This window comes from Rattus norvegicus, chromosome 19, assembly GCF_021556685.1.
Source record: "Rattus norvegicus strain SHRSP/BbbUtx chromosome 19, alternate assembly SHRSP_T2T, whole genome shotgun sequence".
In the NCBI taxonomy this organism is placed as follows: domain Eukaryota; kingdom Metazoa; phylum Chordata; class Mammalia; order Rodentia; family Muridae; genus Rattus; species Rattus norvegicus.
The window spans coordinates 35,848,266-35,870,282 of NC_141552.1; the positions used below are offsets into that span (position 1 = coordinate 35,848,266).

Below are 22,017 nucleotides of genomic sequence, written 5' to 3' on the forward strand. Positions count from 1 at the left end.
ATGGGAATTCAAAAATTAAATTATGTTCCAGAGGCCTTGCTAGTAAAACAGGCTTTGTAAATGGCTTGCACCCTGGCTATCCACCTCCCTGGTTAAAAGAAGATACGCTGTGCTCTGCACAAGCTCTCCAGGATAAGATGGCCTCCTCTTGACCTGTCCACAACAGGGAGAGACTGGACTTTATACCCAAAAGTAATCCATTAGATCAAAAGCCTCTATTGAGCAAAAAAAGAGGAGCAAAGAAACAATATGGAACATTGTGAATTGAAAAAGATAGCACAATAAAAAGTATATGTTTTTTTAAAAAATGTTTTAAAGGGATAATTTTATACCAGTGAATTTAGAAAGTTATACAAAATTGATTCTTAGGAAAATATCACCAAAATGGACTCCCAAAGAAAAATAAGAAATTCTAGTTAATTCTGTGATATCTAGCAGGAGTAACAAATCTATAGGAAGTATGAAGTAAGTAAAAAAGAATAATGAAATGTACAAGACAGGAGACTAGAAGAGGAAGACCAGCAAGAACCAGGCAAATGGATTGAGGGAGGACACACACACACACACAGAGATGCCATAATGAAATCCAGTACTTTGGTCACTTCCTATATTACAGAGTGGGGCTCAGGAGGCTCAGAAAGAGGCTACTGGCAGTAAAATGTAGCTATAGGAGGGATGACATTATTTAAGGATTTAACCACTATTAACTTGCTGTTCTTCTGTAAATAATCTTCACCATGCTGATATATTGGACCCTAATTTAAAAGGACAACGGTATGAAAATGGAAGAGACCCTAATGGAAGGAGGAGAACTATGTGGCATTGGGAGGGGAATCAGATCAGAATATGTTATGTTCAAGTATAAAACTGTCAAAATCCTAAGTGTGCATAAACTATATGGAGTAAAAACTGGCAGACCTAGAAGGAAAAATGGATGAATATACCATACATTTAAATCAGTAACATCAACATTTCTCTGTAGTTACTGATAACAAAAGGAAAAAAAATATTTTTTAAATTGTGAACTGTGAAAACTGTTTGATGGGGCTTCCCACTCAAGCTTGGAAACCAAAGAGCAACCCAAGAGAGCTGACTCCACACAGCTGTCCTCTGGTTCCCACATGTACACCGTGGCACATGCACACATCATACACACATACCACACACACACAATATAGTTGTTTTTAAAAAGTCAACCTAACTAATAGGTATTTATATAATATTCTACACACAAAAAAAATTTTTTAAAAAACAGAAAATGTGATTAAAACACAAATCAATGAAATACAAAGTCGACTCATTCTTTAAAAGTCAATATACTGGAAAATACTGTGGTCAAGCTAGTCAGGACAAAACAGTTAAGTGACCATAATAATGACGAAAAAGAAGGTATCACTGATAGTCCTACAAACAGTGAAGAGACAAGGAAGGAGTCCTAGAAACAAATCTATGCCCAGGCATCAGGAGCTTAACATAGCTGACTTGTTCTTTGAAAGGTAAGTTATTAAGTCATACAAAAGAAGTCAATAATTTCTAATTGTGGTCTTAGGTTTAAAAGAAAGAAAACTTTACAAAGCAAACTAAGGGAGAATTATCTCACTGGTAAACACTTAAGGAAGAAACACTATTTTATACATTCCTTTGGGAGCAATAGGAAAGAAAGGAATATTGAAAACTCCTTATATGAGGCCAGTAAATCTCAATATGAAAACTACTTACAGGTATTATAAGAAAATAAAATTTCAGGTTATTATCCCTCATCACACAGACATACAAACGAAAAAAAATCATTAAATAATAGAGAACAGTATCCAGAAATGGATTAAAAGTTGGGTCACAGCTAAGGTCTCATCCTACAAATGCAAGAGTGATTCAGTATTTGAAAAACAAAAGCAATTGATTCACCACATAAACAAAAATTTTAAAAAATCCTTTCAATGAATAAAACCATTCCTAATTTTTATAATAATCTAAAATTCTTCCTTTGAATAAAGGCATGCATTTAAAATCTCCAGCAAAAACTGTAAGAAGCAGTGATCTCCTCCCACTAAGATTAGAAACAAAGTAAGGATGCCTCATTATTTTTAAAATAATGCTACAAGTCTTGACCAGTGTTAGTAAGCTAAGGGGGAGAGCGCACACAAGTTGTGATGTAATTATATTCCATTGTAAAAATGTCATGGTTGGTATGTAATTTAGTAGTAGGGCATCTGCCTAGCATGTGTGAGACCTACAGTTTGATCTTAGATGTGCACAAATACATACGCATCATATATATATATATGGACGGGGGAAAGGAGGAGGCAGAGTTCCTAGAAACTGTACTGGTTTTACATGTAAACTTGACACAAGCTAGAGTAATCAAAGAGGAAGAAGCCTCCATTGAGGAAATGCCTCAACTGAAATCCAGCTATCAGGCATTTTCTCAATTACTGATCAATAGGGGAGGGCCCAGACCGTGATGAGTGGTACTATCCCTGGGTTGGTAGTCATGGGTTCTGTTAGAAAGCAGGCTGAGAAAGTTACAAGGAGAAAGCCAGTGAGCAGCACTCCTCCATGATCTCTGCATCAGCTCCTGCCTCCAAGTTCCTGCCTTGTTTCAGTTCCTGTCCTGACTTGATGAACAATGATGAACAGTCTGGTGGGAGTGTGAGCTGAGTGAGCCCTTTCTTCCCAACCTGCTTTTTGGTCATGGTGTTTCATCATAGCAATAATAACCCTAACTATGACAAAAATATTATAAAAAATATAAACCACAAAAGAAAAAAATGATAAATTCTATTTCATCAAAATTAAAAATGTTTATTTTGCCAAAGATCCTTTCAAGAGAATAATAGATAAGATAAATAGGCAAATAAAACATTCATGAATCACAATCCTAACAGTTGACTAGTATCCAAAATGTAGAATAGTCAAATCTCAAAAAAATATAATCAAATCTCAACAAAAGTATTTCATTTAAGAATAAGTAAGCATGACCACCTTAAGAAGCCCATACCCACCATTCTTCATGTGTGCAGCTCTTTCCTGACCACCTACATGAAATCCTATATAATTCATGTCAATACCCTTTCTTGGAGGCTTAAGAGATCACTCAACAACTCACAGTGCTTGCTTCACAAACATTAGGTTTGGATCCCAGCCTGCATGCAAAACTGAGCTCCAGACACTAAAGCTTTGGGTTCAGAGAGAAGACCTGCCTCAAAGGAACAGGCAGAGTGACAGAGGAAGATGGTTCACAATCTCCTGTGACCAACACGCACACAAACACATACATACACACCACACACATACACACACACACACACACACACACACACACACACACACACCACATACAACATTGACCAAAAAATAAATAAATAAAAGTTTTTGAAATACAAACTTTTCAAAGACTAGAGGGCTAGGGACATGGCAATGACTTCCAATCCCATGCACCCACATAAAAAGGCACAAACAGGACCAGCAGGATGGCTGAGCAGGCAGAGGTAACCACTAAGGCTGACAACCTCAGTGTGATCTCCAGAACCCTCATAAAAAAAGGAGACTAGCCCTTCATACAAGTTGTTCTCTGATCTCCACATGTGTATTGTGACATCCTCACACATGTGGAGTGGAGGGCTGGAGAGACAGCTAGAGTTAAGAGTACTGGCTTTTCTTCCAGAAGACCAGCATTTAGTCTCCAGAGCCCACAGAGTGGAGTCCAGTCCAGGGGATCCTGTGCCCTTTTCTGGCCATGGGCTCTGAATACATATGATGCCCAGGCATACATGCAGGCAAAATACTGATAAAATAATAAGGAATTTTTTAAAGAATTTTTTTGTAATGTTGGCACATGCCCGTAACCCCAGAAGTGAAGGGCAGAGACAGATCCCAGAAGCTCCCAGGCTTGACAGGATTACTGTATGCAGCAGTGATATGCAGTTAGGATCAACTGGGGAGAGGTAACATCAACTGAAAAAAATACCTCCTTCAGATTGGCCTGTAGGCAAGTCTATGGGACATTTTCTTCAGAAAAGACGCGGGAGGGCCCAGCCCACAGTGATGGCGTGCCACCTCTGGGCAGGTAGTCCAAACTAAGAAGACAGGGGAACTAGCAAGTAAGTTGGACTGCTTCTTGGCCTCTGCATCCGCCATGGTCTCCGTATCAGCTACTGCCACCAGCACCAGATTCCTACCTTGCCTTCCTGAATGATGGACTTGCAAGCTGTAAGAATAAGGAAACCCTTCCCTTCTCACGTTGCTTTTGGTCATTGGTGTTCAGGACACCAGGCTGGCCTTTAGCTTTTCAATCCCCTCTACCTAGGCCTCTCAAATGCTAAGATAACAGGCATGTTAGAAAAAAAAATCAAGCACATACAAAATAATACTAATCAAGGATCTTGGAATAAATATAACACTATGCACCCTATCTCTGTGGAGAAACTTATAAAACTTTATGGATAGATAGTAATAAAAACATTAAACAAATCCACACCCGTCTTTTAAGAATCAAAATTACAGTTACCAATTGCTTCCCAACTCTGTTCCGTATTCCAAGTGGGGTTGTAGCTGCTGTCATCATTGTTGTTACTCCTGGAACTTTCTGTGGTTTGTTTTGTTTTGTTTTGTTTTGTTTTGTTTTGTTTTGTTTTGTTTTAGAGATAGGGTCTCCCTATGTAGAACAGGTTGGTCTCAAACTCCAATATTCACTACCTGACTCTGCCTCCCAAGTGCTGGGATTAAAGGTGTGTGCCACTATGCTGGGACCTGCTATTTCTAAACTGTATTCAGAAATACAAAGGACCAAAATATAACGAAAATAACACTGAAAAGGAGCAAGGACCTGTCCTACCATATATCAAATGATAGTGACTGCTGACATGTGGATCTGGTGTTGCGTCTGGGCTCACTATGCTCTTGTGGAGGATCGTAAACTACACTTAAGAGCACTCCAAGATACAGACTCTAGCCTGAGACGTACAAAGGCAAAAAACACAAGACTACGTGCAGACAGGATCTAATTTTAACATGTCTCACAGTTGTCCGGGTCATCTTTTAAACAAAGTAAACAAGTTTGATTATGAAAGTAAAAATGACAATCTTATGATCTACTACCTTGCTTAAACAACAAATTTCACAAGATTGATCGATTTCAAAATAGTCTTCAACACCTAAAAGAAAAAATGGGCGACTAGGGTACACCCTATACAAGTTAGGGACTTACACATTAGACATGGTTGGATTTTGTTGTTGTTGCTGTTATTGTTGTTGTTGTTGTTGTTGTTGTTGTTGTTGTTGTTGTTGTTTTGGTTTTGGTTTTTTGTTTTGTTTTGTTGGGTTTTTTTGTTTTTGTTTTTTTGCTTTTTCATCTCTCAAGCACACCAAGTCTAAACTTTAAATGCAATGTTAGCCATCACATGGCTAAACAAAATAAGTTTTAACAGTAAATAAGGCTAAGGCAAGTTACATGAAGACTAAAGATAAGTAATACCCCTAACTCTCAGAAATATAAACCACAAGAGTGCTGAAAGTAAGTGTGATGTGTAAATTCATAAGCATTTAGATCTTTGGGGGTTAGAGGTATGGGGGCTGATGGTGTTGAATTGGCTTGTTTCTTTTTTTAAACAGCCGCCAGTCTATCTTTGAACTCTTGATCTTCTTGTTGGCATTACCACACTCAGTTAAGCATTTTCTGCTTAATATAAGTAACTTAATAATCCTGGAGAATCTGGATTCCAAGTTGAAAAAGGCAATAATCAGCCAGATACAGTGGGAGGCTGCAGCAGAAGGAGTCAAAGCTCAAGGCCTGTCTGAGCTATACAGCAAGACCAGTAGCTCAAATCAGCAGCCACCAAAACAAGAAGAGCACCCATCAGTGCCTTAGGGTGTTATTGTTGTGAAAGGATACCATGATCAAGACAACTCTTACAAAAGAAAACATTTAATTGAAGCTGGCTTACAGTTTCAGAGGTTCAGTCCATTATCATCGTGGTGGGAAGCATAGTGGCCTGCAGGCAGACAGACATGGTGCTGGAGAAAGAGCTGAGAATTCTACATCTTGATGTGTAGGCGGCCAGGAGGAGGGTCTCTTTCCACACTGGGCAGAACTTGAGTACCTCAAAGCCCAGCCCCACAGTGACACACTTCTTCTAACAAGGCCACACCTCCTAATAGTACCACTTGTTATGGGCCAAGCACATTCAAACCACCACAGTATTGTTTAATATATTGGAATACACAAACGTTAATAACCTCTGTTCATCACAAGCCCTTTACAAAAAAGATGAAGACACAAAATGAAGAAAACTATCTTCAGCCCATCAGCTGGCTTGTGACCAAGATATAGAAATTAAACTAGGATTTTTTTTAAAAAGTATATAACAATAAAAAAACAAACTTGAGTGAATGATTGACAGTCTTCTAGCTGACAACAGTCAAATGCTTGTGCAGCTGTAGAGCACAGGGTCTTACACTCTCAGAGGGCGTGGTCACTCACACAACCACTTCGTAAACAAGGGATGCCTTTACCTTTGTTAAGCGTGTCCTGTAAATTCACATCTCTGTTTGCTTCTAGAGAGATGAACCCTAAGGCACACAACATGCTTCATTCCCCTGGTCCCTACAGTTTGGGACATTGAACCCAAATATTCCAGCAAATGGAATATCAGTGGAGCTACAGTCAAAGTCCTAAATATGTCGTAATACTTTCTCAAAGTTCTTCTTTTAGATAAATATATCTAGAAATGAGCTTTACTATATAAATCCTAAGTTATATTTTACAGCACAAGATAGTTTCAGACATTTGGGTTAATAACTTTATATACCTTCCATGTGTATAGTGAGCTATAGAATTCACTAGTAGGCACTCATTATACATTAAATAGTATATGCATTTCCACAAGTAGTACTCATTCACAGTTCATCAAGCCCTTAAACTGAATTTCCAAAAAATTACTATTGCCTAACAAATATCTGGAGCTGGAGAGAGAGCGAGAAGTACTTCCTGTTCTTTCAGAGTACCCAGCTTTGTTTACAAAAATCCCCTTGTTGGCTCATAAGTTTCCATAATTCCAGTTCCAGAGGGTCCAATGCCCTCTTCTGGCTCTCCAGGGTACAGGCACCTATGTGGTGCGTGTACTTACATGCACACAAAACACTATTATCCATGAATATAAATATCTTTTCCTAAGCTATGTTTTAAAGCTTGAGTGAACAGAGTGCAGTGATACAGTGCTTTCCTGGCATATATGGGCCCCTGGGTTAGATCCTCATTATAGAAACTGGCAGGAGCCAAAGGAGAAGAGAGAAGAAGAAAAGGAAATGCTTAAAGCCAGGTGTGGTGGTGTACGCCTGTAAGCCCAGCACACAGGAGGGAAGCTGAGCCAGAAGGAATACTTCGAGTTTGAGGCTAGCCTGGACTACACACTGAGTTCTAGAAACAATCCAAGATAACATAAGACTCTGTCTCAATTTTTTTTTGTTTTATTTTAATGCTATAGTTAGATATGGTGGTAGATAGAAACCTTGCCTGGCATGCTCAGAGCCCTGGATTCAATTCCCAGAACCACAAAAGAAAGAGAAGGAAAGAGAAGGGAGAGGAGAAGAGAGGAGAGGGGAAAGGAGAGGAGAGGGGAAAGGAGAGGAGAGGAGAGGGGAGGGGAGGGGAGGGGAGGGGAGGGGAGGGGAGGAGAGGGGAGGAGGGCAGAAAACAGAAAAAGAAAAAAAGAAGAAAGAACACGGTTTCGTATTACCCAGATAAGCAAGTATTTGCATCAGCTAACGACTGTTAGCTTTAAATGGGAAGTAAACAGAGATTTCAAGATGGGATTTTAGCTTTGAAGAGAAGGATACCATGGAGTCAGCAATTTAATTCTAATGAATATAACTGAAGTCTTTCTTAGTCTTTCATAAAGTGAAAATGGTGACCAGAAATCTTTCTGACAATTTGAAGTTTTCCTGATAAAGTAACAAAAAAAAAATTACTATTGTAGGAGGAAATAGTTCTTAAAAGCTTTTCCAGGGGGTTGGGGATTTAGCTCAGTGGTAGAGCGCTTGCCTAGGAAGCGCAAGGCCCTGGGTTCAGTCCCCAGCTCCGGAAAAAAAAAAAAAAAGCTTTTCCTAATTTGCAATTTGATTAAGCAAAGATTTGGAAGCAAGTTTTACTGGTAGTTTTACCAAAAGAACTAGTTTTGTTCCCCTAGCTGTTCTTCAGTGCCGTTAACAGATTCGTGTAGCTTATGATCTGAAGTGTATGCCACCAAGCTGTAAATTTGTATGTTAGAACCATAACATCTCCTATGGCTGTATTTGAGGACAGGGACTCTAAAGAACTATTTATTATTAAATAAGATCATACGGTTATCCCTTAACTAATTAACTGGTGTCCTTATAAGCAGAGACAGAGACAGGAGGAATATAGAATAAAAGCCCACCTGGAGGATGAGTCTTGGAGGCAGGAGCATGCCCATGATAAAAGCCAAGCTTTCTAGCCTTTCTCGAAGCCTACCAGCCACCTTGACACCCATGGCGTGGGATCTTAGCTACCCAAAGCGTTTTAAAGCATATGTGATTCTCCCCTTCTTTCCCTAAACCTCTTTGTACCATAGCTGTGAAATCTTCTCTGTGAGATCCTACATCATTTTAGTTTTTCACCAAATTACATCATTTCAACAGCAGGGCCGTTTGAGACACATGTATTATTAATACAAATAGACTTTCTGTACCTCAGAGTTTGGTAAGTTATGAATCTCTTTGTCTTCCCTAATTGTGTCTCTGTGTCAGTCGGCTTGGTCTGCCACAAAATACTGTAGACTAAGTCGTGGCTTAAACAGTGGCCTGCATTCTCTCACAGAGCTGGAAGCAGGAGTCCCAGATCAAAGCACTGGCCAATTCGGCTTATGAGGATTCTCTTTCTGCCTTGTCCTCACATGGCCTTTCCTTGGTGACAGTGTGATGAGAAAAAGTGTCCCTCCTCTTTCAGGGATCCCCATTTCACCCATTCAGAGTCCTGCCTTTACCACCGCAATCAACCCTCACTATTTATCGAGTTCCCCATCATGAAACACATCCACACTTCAGGTTAGGGTTTTAACTTTTGAGTTTTAGGAAGCGTAATCATTCCTTCACTAACTGTCTCTACCATAGCAACCTCCGTTGGCAGACAGTTAATAAGCTGTGAGAACTCCCAAACTACACACAAAGAAACAACAAAATCCACCAAGTACACGAACGTTCAGAGAAAATGCAACCTCCTGAGGGCTGGGTTTATAAGCATTTTCCAACATGACTATTAATTTTTAATGATTCATTAGTAAGTCAGTCATAACATTAGTGAGTTAATGGTATATCCCTCTTTTGTTTGGTTGGGTTTTTGTTTTGTTTTGTTTTGTTTTGTTTTGTTTTGTGGTTGCTGTTGGTAGTTTTTTGCTGTTTGTGTGTGTGTGTGTGTGTGTTTGTTTGTTTGTTTGTTTGTTTTGCAAGGTCTTTATAGCCTTGGCTGGCCTGAAACTCACTATGTAGACCAGGCTGACCTGAAATCACAGAAATCCACCTGCCTCTGCTGGGATTAAAGGTGTGTTCCACCAAGCACAGCCTTAGACAACACTATTAAAATGTTACATGTGACTCGGTAAAAGGATAGCAAATTCTGACCATCAGAATAATCCTGTGAGAATCTAGATAGACTGTGTATATGTCTAAGACTGGCAGTGATACTGCCAAACCAAGAGTACTCGGGTAATGTGGGAGCAGACTGGCTGCTACTGGATGTTCTTCCCAGGAAATAATAACTCAGTATAGAGAAGACAAATGCTCTCCTTTTGATTTAGCTAACACAGGGCAACAAGGTAGTCTCCCCATCACCTATGTTACTCCGTTCCTTGAAAAATTTACTCCAATTCATCTAAAAGACAGGTGTCTTTTTTTTTTCTTTTTTTTGGAGCTGGGGACCAAACCCAGGGCCTTGTGCTCCATAAGCAAGCGCTCTACAGCTGAGTTAAATCCCCAACCCCAAAAACAGGTGTCTTAAGGCAGAGAGAGGAGAGTCCCAAATTAGTATTCTCAACTGAAGTGTACTCCCAAGCCACCAGACAGAAGTCTTTCGAGATTCTATCAATGATCCTATCAGCATAAACTACAAACCTAAGTGGGTACTAGGCATCTACTTTTTGAATTACCATGGTTTCTCTAATCTATCCCTTTCTACCCCTTCAACTCAACCACCAGATTAATCCTCACAGAACTCCACATTCAAGCAAGTCCAGTCAACCCTCTGAATCGGGACAATTCAGCATCCAAGGGTTCAACCAATGTTGGGACGAGCAAACTTCTCTAAGTATCTGTATTGAATATGTGCAGAGTTTCCCCCACCGTATTCCCTGACCGATACTGTATAGTTGCTATTTACATATTCTTTACCTTGTAGTTAGTCTAGAGGAGGCTGAAAGCCCACAGGAGGATCTCCCCTGGGGAGAAGGCTCAGCGGTTAAGAGCACTGACTGCTCTTCCTATAGGTCCTGAGTTCAATTCCCAGCAACCACATGGTGGCTCACAACCATCTGTAATGGGATCTGATGTCCTCTTCAGGTGTGTCTGAAGACAGCAACAGTATACTCATATATATATGAGTACATATATATATATATATATATATATATATATATATATGGAGAGATGAGTGCATGCCCCCATTATCTTTAATAATTACTGATAATAACAGTTGTCCCAAATTCAGTGTCCAATCGTATCTACATCCCTCCATTGCCTTCCAAACCTTTCCCATCCTCTTTCTCCCCCTTCTCACGGAGCATTCTCTGATGACATCATACAGGCTGATTTTGTTTTCCTCGGTCAACAACTATGGATTGTTGATCTAGAACCTCAAAGGGCTTACCAATTTCTTTATCCACTATTGGTCAGGACTTAGCCTGAATTATTACTTGCCTCATTCTAAAATGCCTCATTCATTAGTTCTTGTGTGCAATTTTAATTTAACTGCAGGTGATCGTCTTGGAAACCCCAAATCACATATCTTTCATAACCACTGAAAGCACACAGCAAATGGCTAAACAACTTTATGCTAATTGATGTTAATTCTTTTATTTATAAACCTGTGAATTACTTATATTTCTGTGCCTTTCTTGGCGCGATCCAAGCAAAGAAAGAACGTGACACCCTTGAAATATTTTGTTCAGTTGTTGGACATTCTAACTTAGCTATAATTTGCTAGATAAACATTTATATATCAGATCTATGACGGTAGGGTCTTAATATGGCTAGTCCCCCCCAACACCAGTCATTGTTATATGTACATAACTCAAACCAATAAATATACGATGTGTGAAATACTGACTGTAGCCCGGCTGCATTCAAGTCCTTTCTATTTTAACAGGATGGAGCTTAGGAAGCTCTGGCAGCAAGGCGATTTCAAAGCACAAGTGCTGAAGGAAAACGGATGATGCACAAACTATACAGTTGTTAAGACTCGTGGAATTCCTTTGCACTGTTGTTCAGCAGTCCATCTGTAGGGCTGTGCTTAGGGGTGGCCTTGGGGAGACCCACGCTTTGGATTCAGTCGCGCCTCTCGCCTTTGCAGCTAGGACAAAGTTTCACTTCTCTGGCTGGCGTGGAGCTCCCAGCCCACTGTGGTGGGGACTAGAAGAGATGATTCCTCAAGCAGCGCTGTGCCTGGCAACTGTTGGGGAAGATTCAGTAAGCGCAGCCCTTACTGCTGGCCCGGTGGGGATCTCCCCTCCACCGAGATCAGCGAGGCTGAGCAGACGTTTTCAAGCAACTGAGCTCGAGGTGCTCCGAGCGGGGAGCTGGAAAGACAGAAGCGGGGGCCCCCGAGGCTTCGAGAAGACCCCGACAGGGAGGGGTCGGCTGCGCGCGAGGTCCGCCGGGCGAGTGGCGGGCGGGGCACGCGGGCGGGCGGGGCTGCGCGTGCGCAGTGGCCCCGCGGCCGGCACGCGGCGCTGCGCTCGCTGCTTAAATGAGCCGGGGCTCCCGGCGCGCGCCACTTCAAGGGAGCCCGCCGCAGGAGCGGCCACCGCTGGCTTTCCTCAGCGCGCCGGGAGGCGGCGGCCGTCGGGGACCGGACGCGGCGAGCTGAGGCGCTGCGCTCGCTGCAGGGGAGCGGCGGCGGCCGGCGATGGGGACCGAACGGAGCTACCGTGCCGGGCCGTGACCGCCGCGCCGCCGCCGCCTCGGGCGCTCTCGGAGCGCCGACGCTGAGGAACATGGCCCTGGAGCAGCTCTGCGCGGTCCTCAAAGGTAAGCGCGGGTGCGGATAGCGCCCCCTTGCGGGCCAGGCCACGCTCCGCTCCGCCGCCGCCTTCGCGCCCTTTGTCTGGTCCAGGCCGCCGGTCGCCGCCGCCGCGAGCCCGCTCTAAGGAGAGCGGAGACCGGGGGACGCCGGCGACCCCGCGCCTTGCAAAGTGTGCGAGGCGAAGGCCCGTGGCCCCCGGTTGCCGCCTCGGAAAGTGATTGCACACCGACCACAAAAGCCCCAACTCCGACGCGCCGCAGCGGCTTCCGTGAAGCCCCGCGACGCCCGTGGGTCCCACCTGCTGCGGCCGGGAGGCTGCGGCACCACTGCGGGCTCCGGGCTGCGCGGCGGCCCGCACGCGCCCCAGGCGCCCCGCACCGCCTTCCCGGGATCGCCGAATCCTGCTGCCTTGTAGGTCCTGTGCGGAGGATGCACCGGTCGGTAGCGGCCGGCGAACCGACAGCACCGAGCTCCTAAAGCTACTCAGAGGCCAAGTCTCCGCGGAGGTCCAGTTCCAGATAAATATTTCTAGATGGTTTACATAGAGAGGCAAAGTTTATTCCAGAACTCGTCCTGGATTGATCCTTTCATAGATCTCAGGGAAAAAAGCACCGCCATTCAGTAAATGACTTCCTTTTCCCCTAATGATTTAATTGCAAATGAATAGTATCTGAATGGTTTTTTTTAAACCTCTTATATTGAGAATGACCGTTAGACAGTGTTAATGCTGGCACTAGCTCTGAATCAATATTTGCACAATTACAAATGTTGATGTTTTCCTAGTCTGTGTTAATAGCTTATTTTCAAATTTGTTTTATTACAAAGTTCAGTGGAACTTTTCGTTGTTCTTGAGCTAATGACGTTTTAGACAAACTTCATAATTGGACAGATATTCATAAATTACTAATTGACGTTACAGCCATTTAATTTAAATATTTACCAATCCAACTATATGTATATCAATACTTGTATGTTCAAATTGTGCCAAGATAGCCAATAACCTTCTAGCCAGTGAAGATTTCAGTTAATCCCTAAATTCTTAATAATTCTTTTATTATATAAAAACAAATCCAAAATTCTGTAGTTACTTGTAACTCCTGATTTATATAGTTATTTCCTTGGAAATTAATATCTCGTTTCACTCTTTAATAATAAGTGAACCACATCCACAAATGGATTTCTGCTGCTTAGAGGAATTTTCTTTATTCTGGTTATGAACGCACCTTAGCGGGGTTGCCATCCTCATAATGACACGTCCATATGAGAGTAGTGTCCCGCAACAATCAGTTGGATCCGTTACACAGCTTTACCAGCAGAACTCAAGGGAAACTGAACTGGGGAAGGCAATCTTCTTAGGTACTCAAGGAATTGCAGCTCGGTGCCTTTTCAGTGGGTACACACTGCCCTCTCTGGCCAAGGTGGGTTATTGCGCCTCTCCAGAAAAGATTCCGTGATGACGACTAACTCCAGTGAAAACAGTGTAGTATCTGGCTTTTATTATTTTACTTCAAATATTATTCAACCTGAACTATTTTTACATGCTGAAGTATTTCTACGGCTCGAGATAAATCGTGAAGTTATGGGCTTGCTAGGAAGAGAACAATCTTAATTCTTCTATACTGTGCTTTGTACGCATCAGAATTTGGTATAGTGAGACTAAAAGAAAAAAAAAAAGATTGAACCTGAGAAGGCATTCTGGAGGTTGAAAGAAAAAAGGATAGCCTTGGTTTTACTGCACATATTGAATCATTTGCTTTTCAAATCAAATGCATATATTTCCTATATAAAACAATATTATTAAAAATGTTCCTTAAGGGGTTGGGGATTTAGCTCAGTGGTAGAGCGCTTGCCTAGCAACGGCAAGGCCCTGGGTTCGGTCCCCAGCTCCGAAAAAAAAAAAATGTTCCTTAAGACAACTACGCTTTTTCAGTGCTTCTATTTATTTGTGTTCCAAGGCTTGAGAAAACATCCTTCAAGTGTCTTATAAGGGAATTTTTCCACATCAAGAGGTTCTTCTCTTGAGTAGCCATTTAATACTTGTATAATTACAGATGCTACTTACTCAAATCCTTGTTTTAAAATATAATGGTCAGTTTCCAGTTAAATACCAGAAATGACTGTGAGGTTTTGAGTGGAAAGTAATGTTTTAAATGATGGTTTTGTGTGTGTGTGTGCGTGTGTGTGTGTGTGTGTGTGTGTGTGAGAGAGAGAGAGAGAGAGAGAGAGAGAGAGAGAGAGAGAGCGCACACATGCAACAGCATACATGTGGAGGTCAAAACATGGAAGGTTGGTCTTGGGGATTGAACTCAGATTGTCAGATTTGACAGCAAATGTATTTATCAACTAAGACATCTTGCCAGCCCCTAATTTTACTTTTTAAAGATGCCACTGTTCTTTGTCGACTTTGCAGCAAGTAGGACAAGTGCGTCATTCTGTTAGGTTATTCAAGTCTTTCTAATAGTAGTGAACATGTATACCTCACTCCTGCTATCACCACTCCAGGTATACAGAATGTGAGCCAAGCTTCTGTCTATGGTAGCATTATAATCCTATGAAAATCTTGCATTGGAATTGTGAACCAACTGTTTTTTTTTTCTCAAATAACTGTGCATTAGCTCCCAAAATCCTATTAAACCCATTGATATTCAAAGCTGTATAATCTGAGGTTAAGTTTATGACATAAAATAGCTTAACTCTTCCTTAGCCATATATATTTAAAAATCTTGTCTGAACTGAGTATTAACTTCTGTTCTTTAGTCTTAACCCTCATCCAGGAAACATCCAGGGGGAAGCTGTCCTTTAACAGTAAAGCTTCTTTTTAACACAGCCCTCTTAATACTTCACCACCACCACCAACACACACACACACACACACACACGGGGGGGGGGGGTCGTATAATTATCCATTGAAAATTCATGATTTTATTTTAATGAATCTTCAACTAGAAGCCAATCTAGATTTTTACACAGCGTTCCATAGGGGGAAGAATATGTACTTTACAAAGCCAGTTTAAATCAAAACCACTTTCAGTCCTTTGGGAATAAGATAGGAAAATAATAATAGGCTATAAATGTCACGTCTATTTTTCAAACAATATTTCAAATTTTAGAGGCTATACCTGATCAGCATAATATCATCTTTTTATTTGTTCTCCTTTAAAATAAGTATCGATGGTTTAAATGTGTTTCTGGAGCACTTTAAAGTCGAGTTAGAAAAGAGGCTCTTAGGGGGTGGTTTACCCAGGAATTCCTGAAGTTTCCTTAATAGCAGAAACCTGGCAGAGGCAAGAACGATTAAGAAGAGGGCTGCTGTCATTGTGATGGGAAGCCACCCACTTTTTCAACATGTGCAGTACGTTTCTTCTGACAAAGTACCATATATTAACTGAAAATTTAATTTTGTTCTGCTTAAATTAGGTTGAGTTATATATTAGAAATTACAACACTAGATGATGGTGATTATTCTTTCAAATGTTGTTTGATCGCGTGAAAATTTGATGACAGTGTCTGTAGATGTGGAGAGTTGACTCCTTTGATCAAGATGAAGCAAACAAACTACCCTCGGAGCATTAACAGCATCGTGTCCCATTGTGCAAGAAAGAGGAAGCACTTCTGCCGCAGTCACTTTCTTACTAATGTGCCTGGCAGGATGATCACCACGTATAGGCTGCAGTGATCTAATGTTTTCCAACTATCTTCATTCTCCACTAATAATACAGGAGGTTTAAGTTCAGGAATGTTTTTGTGCTTTGGAATATAGTTGGTTTAAAAAAAAAAGATTGTCGTCTTGTGTTAGATTTAACAAACCTTACATTTACTGCTTAGATGCTTAAAACAGGAAGACTTAGAAAGAGACATGTTTAGTTACTAGCAAAGGTAAGTTGATCTAAGTTGATAAACAAGAGTGGTACCTGGTATCTGGACAAAATGAAGGAAAAACATAGTTCGTTCTTTTCATATCCTCCCTGATTTATGCATAAACTAAAAAGCTGGACCATGCATATGCTCCGTTTTACAGAAGTGTGAATTTGTCAATTGGTACACCTCTTTCAGTACTGTGCAGTCAGATTCATGCTTAGTCACTTCATGCATTCATCTAATTTGTATGGAGTGCTATTATGGGCCAGACTAGTCTTCTAGGCAGTGAAGATATGTCAGTGAGCCAGACAAACATGGCTCATCTTTTTAGTAAGAAGAGACTAAATAAGCACACATACCCACATGAAAAAATCAGATACATACAGTATAGACATATAGTATGACAAATAATAGTGGCGATTGAGTAAGATGCTAAAGAATACACAGCTTATTCGGAAGTTGGAGAAGCCTCACAAACTCAGTAAGAAAGGAATCAACCATGCAGAGACATACATATTGTAGACATACAATGTGGGCTTGACGTTGAAATAATGGGAAGAAGCTCTGTGGATCCATAGATCGCAATCTCTGTGGATCCATAGATCGCAATCAGGAGATTGGAGACGTCGTCAGGTGCCAGATTGCACTGTACCTCAAAAAAGTATGACTGATGGATTCATTTTACATAAAATGGGGGACTTAAAAGATCTTATGAGAAGCTATGGTATAATCTAAATTACCCTTTTAAAAGATAACTGATTTATGCACAGTAGTCCACAGAGTACTATAGTATAAAACTTCTGATTGTCACCACACAGAGATTTTACTCTTAAGTAATTCTCTGAAGTTTAGTTTAAAACACAACTACTCAAAATAAATATTGTTCCCAAAGTCTCTTAGGGTTAGGTGATCATGTGATTCTGTCTAGCTGGTAGACATAAATATACAATGATGTGTGCATCTTAAGGAAACTCTTTGTTACTTATAATATACTTTTTGTTTTAATATAATTTTAGATTCTTGGCAAGTGTTTTGTTTTTAAAGGAAAGGGGAATATTCTACGCCATGACTTCCTGCATGATGAGTATGATGCAGTTGTGGTAAATATGGCTGGCAACCTAATACCCACACGAGTCATGAGTGACCTTGGAAATAGAAAGTATAACTGAATAAGCTAGAATGGTTTGGGGTCTCTGATAACAGCCTTAATTTTGCTTTGACTGTTTATCTCTACTTTGTTTACATAATCAGTATATGATAGTAGACTATTTAAATTATATTTTATTATTTCTGTTACATAGTACAATCCTAATGCTAATATACAAACGTATAAAATCAATGAAAGTAACAAACTCAGATTGTTAGAAAGCTAGTAAAGAGTCACAGAAGTAAAAATGAGGATTCTGTCAGGTAAACCTAATCTGGAAGAGGTTCTTAGAAGGAGGTTTTAGACATTGTAGAGGCGATTTTTCTAAATGCAAAGATTCATAGCAAGTGTAGTCAGTCAGAAACAATGAGAAATGTTTGTAGGGGCTTAAGAAAGCAGTAAAACAATTCACCTGATCAACATTACAAGAACCAATTCAGGCTCCCTCCTGCCCCATGTATTATTGTCTTGTCTTATGTACAGACTTGTCTCTGTCAGTATCAAAGAAGAAAAAAAGCAAGCTATTTGTTTCTTTCAGAATATTATTATCATCCAGTTGCAGTGGTCCTCACAGTATGGCCCCAGGTCCAGCAGCACCAACATCAATAGGGTAACTAGTTAAGATCAGATTCCTGATGTTTAAATATTGGCCCGCACCCACCGGGATAAAGCACCCCAAACCAACAGGGTTCCACGTGGAGAGATTTAATGGGAGAACAAGACAAGGGGAAGGGGCGAGAGAAAGAAGAAAAAAGAGAGAAGAGAGAAAGGGAGGGTAGAAGTCTGCCTTTTATTTGTAATGTGATGTGACTACTCCCAGGTGGAGTTGGGAATTGAACCAAAAGGTTTCATGGGAATGTATGGCTATTGCCATGGCAACAGTGACCAAATGGTGCTGCTGTTGGAGGTAAAGGCAATTCCTGACACCAACATACCTCCCTTTTTCTTATCATAAAAAGATAAGGTGGAAGGGGAAAAGGGGCACCTTGTCTCTTAGGCTACTTCCTGCTGTCTTGGGGCGTCGTCAATGTTAGGGTACAGCTGACTTTCACCATCAGGGCCCACTTGGTAAATGTTCGCATCAGGCTCCTCAGTGGACAGTGGCTGGTAATCCTGTAACAGGAACTGATTAATAGTTTGATTAGAAATTTTTCGTATCTGTCATTGAAGGAATGTAGAGACAAGATTACTGAGGCAGGGAACAAATAGTAACACCAGAAAGATGACTGACTAGAAAGGGTGTTATGAAAGGGAATATCCACTTCCATATTGGGTTTTCAAAAGTCCAGGAACTGGAGGCCTCACGTTCCTCGAAATTCTGCATGTCTGATTGAAGCTCCTGGATTTTATTTTTCACTATTCCAGATTAGTTGATGTAGAAACAGGAATCTTCTTGGAGGAATAGGCAAAGACCACCTTCTTAGCTGTCAGGACATCCAGCCCCCAAAGGTTCTGAAGCACCACAGCTGCTAAAGAATCTATCTGTTTCTGGATGGTAAGCATGGTTTCAGACACTTTCGAAAACCATTGTCAAGCTGGTAATTGAACTTATTATATCGGGTCATGGAAGTAGTTATCCCTGCAACCCCATTGCCAGCACCTATGACTATCCCTGCAGCGACCAAGAGTGGCACCACCTGAACTGCCCTCTTATGTTGGGCAGCTATCATATCTACAGCTGGGATTGTCTGGGGCTCGTTTCCCTGGATTACCCCTAGTTCAGGGAAAATGAGCACCAACGTACAAACTCCTGACCACCTGGCAGGCAGACAGTGATATACCTGGGTGCCACAGAGGATTGATGTGCTTTGGACTGCATGGCATTGTGGCAGAGAATAAGAATAAGTGCATTTGGGAGAAAAGAAAATTTTTTCCTTAGATGTACATTTGAAACCCAGAGGAATCCCACCCTTTGGAATAGGTAGTAAGCGGGAACTTTAGGCAGATGTACTTATCTGGGTGGAGTCTATTTGGTCTGTAAGAGGTAGGTCTGAGTGGGTTTCCCGTAGCTTATAAGAGATAATAACATGAGTTAACAACCTGAATATTCTTTAAGATAAGTTTTTTTGTGGAGCAGAAGGAACAAGAATTTATGATTATAGTTGGATCATAGAGTGGGAAGTTTCATTAGTGAGACAAATTTATAAGAACTCATAAGACAGTGGAATAGCAAGAAGAGGAAATTTGAAGCATTTAGTCAGTGGAAACAGAGTTTAGGTAAGGAAGTAACAGATTACATCTTTGAAAGCTTAAATCTGAACTAGTTGCTAGAAACTGAGTTCAGTGGTCTGTTTCTTAGTTGCTACGTTACAGTTACCTTAGCTGTCAGTGTAGTCAGAATCTGGGGAAGAATAAACCATAATCTAGCAGTCGTGTATTATTAAAAATGACGGAGTCCATCAGCCACCAGTTCCCCGTGGGCTCTGTGGTCTTCATGGCAACCTGGGCAAGAGTCAGTCTGGCTTTCGAGCCCAGAAGCCACGGAGTTTTTTTTCCTGTGGAATGGATAGGTATGACATGAGAAATGACTTACCTTGATTTAGATAAATCATCTGACTCTGAAGTATCCAGTTTTGTCCACTGTGTTTCTCTGTGGTTATCATAGCACAATCCATGCAGACTGTTAAAGCTGTGTTCACATCTTCTGAGACCTTGTGGGGCAAACTGTTAAAGGCCTTGGGAAATTCTGCCTGTCATAAACTTAAACATACTAATAATTACCAGGCTTCTGACAAGATGAGGGTTATATTGATGTAACCACATCAGAGTTACATAACTTGTGCCTGTTTCATAGCTAAGAGAAGTTGGGTGGAGTTACAAGAGGAACACAAAGAGGGGTTACAGCAAAGATAGATGAATGCTTGGACATAAAGAATCTCTTTCCATTTACCAGATTGCTGGCAGTAATTGTGAAGATCCCATAAAATTGAGGAATTCAGAATGCCATTATGCGGCCGTTTTGAACCATTATCTAATGAATATTGTCCAGACATTATTGCATAGGTGTATCAATTTGGATGTCCTCAGGTGAAGCGTTAATTTTAAATTTTTGAAATTCTTCAAAGATATCCTACTGGTGTATGTGGGGTTACAGTCTAAGACTTCGAATTTCCCATTGGGGGAAGTCACCAATTAATTTCCACCAGCTTTCCAGGGAAAATTAATGGCAACAGAAGAATTCTACCAAGGCCAAGCATTTGAGTCATCACTTAGATTCCTGGAGTCTGCAGGCTTGGACCTGCCAGAAAGCAATCCCACCCAGGCCTGAAATTTCCTGCCGGCTTTGAGAGCCCCGAACCAGAAGGTGATAGACGAGGGACCGCTTTCGAGGGAAGCTCCGCCCAATGATCGAGGTCCTATCGCACATGTGTTAGCTCAGGAGATTCCCGGAACCTCAGGAAAATACTGGCCGGGTTTCATCCAGGGAAAGCGGGTCCTCCCTGCCAACTGGAAAAAAACCTAACAATATGTTGGTGTGTGTGCAGAAATTATGCCTGAAATCTGGTAGCCGGAATGAAGAACCGTGGGGTAAGGCCTGTCTAGGCAGCGAAAACTAGCAAAAAGTGTCATGGAAGGCAGCAGGTCATGGAGAAGTCTGCTTGCGAGCTAGTGAAGCAGTAACTCACATGGTCAAAGTCTTGAGTCTCACAATGGAGGCCTAGAAGACCCGGTGATCAAATTCCAAGCAGTGTGTGCCAGACGGTGGATATATTGGTAGATTGAATGGTGAGACAAGTGCAGGAGGAGCAGTAGCAACCCCCGGCGGTCTGCTGCAGGGTGGGGGGATGGGGGGAAGCAGTAGTCACTGAGTGGGAGCCACCAATGTTGTTTAAATATCGGCCCGCACCCATCTGGATAAAGCACACCAAACCAACATGGTTCCACGTGGAGAGACTTAATGGGAGAATGAGACAAGGGTAGGTCTTCATGAACCTTTCCCCCCATGCATGATGAAATAGTGATAGGCCCAGTCTTGTGCAGGTTACCACAGCTCTGGTGAGTTCATGAGTACAGTGGCCATGTCCAGAAGACACTTTTTCATGGTACTTCCTAACCTCAGCTCTTCTGTTCTTCGAGCCTCTTTTTCCATGATGTTCCCTAAGCATTGGAGGGGGGCATACAGATGTTCTGATTAGACACAAACATTCCACAATTGCTTATTTTCCACAGTTTAGCCAGTTGTGAGTCACTGCATTAATTATTTAGAAGGGAGTTTAACATAACCCCCTACTCATGCTTTTACAAACAAAGATATGGATCAGAAGAAAAAAAAAAGGAAAAGGAAGGAAGAGATCACAGTAGAAGGAGGCTAATTAAGAGAACCAGGGTTTCAGCAAGGTGTTGCATGAGTGTGTGAGAGTAATGGGAGATGTAAAAATGACCCAAAATTTAGTTTATACATATTTGAAGTTATCAAATGCACACACAGACAGACACACACACACACACACACACACACACACACACACACACACATGAATATGACATCAACCTCTGTCTTACACATGAACTTAAATGAAAATAAAGTATACTCCTATACACACAAAAAACGTATGGCACTCTTGAGAGGTACTTGAATAATAAAGTGTCTTAGGGTTTTATCGCTGTGAAGATACATGATGACCATGGCAAGGAAATGTTTTTCCATATAAAGGAAAACATTTAATTGAGGCTGGCTTACAGTTTCAGAAGTTTTGTTTATTATCATCATGAAAGGAAACTTGGCCTTAGGAAGGCAGATGTGGTGCTGGAGAAGGAACTAAGA

At 41.3% G+C, this 22,017-nt stretch overlaps 1 protein-coding gene across 2 annotated transcripts in view; it reads left to right on the forward strand.

Annotated features, from left to right (window-relative positions):
* The first annotated feature begins 11,965 nt into the window (after positions 1-11,965).
* Neto2 (neuropilin and tolloid like 2) overlaps positions 11,966-22,017 on the forward strand; it is a 71,813-nt gene continuing 61,761 nt past the window's right edge. The window contains 1 exon segment of one of the 2 annotated variants that reach the window (NM_001107417.3): positions 11,966-12,252. In NM_001107417.3, the coding sequence (NP_001100887.2) occupies positions 12,219-12,252 (34 nt within the window). In that variant the 5' untranslated portion in view covers positions 11,966-12,218. 2 annotated transcript variants of the gene reach the window in all.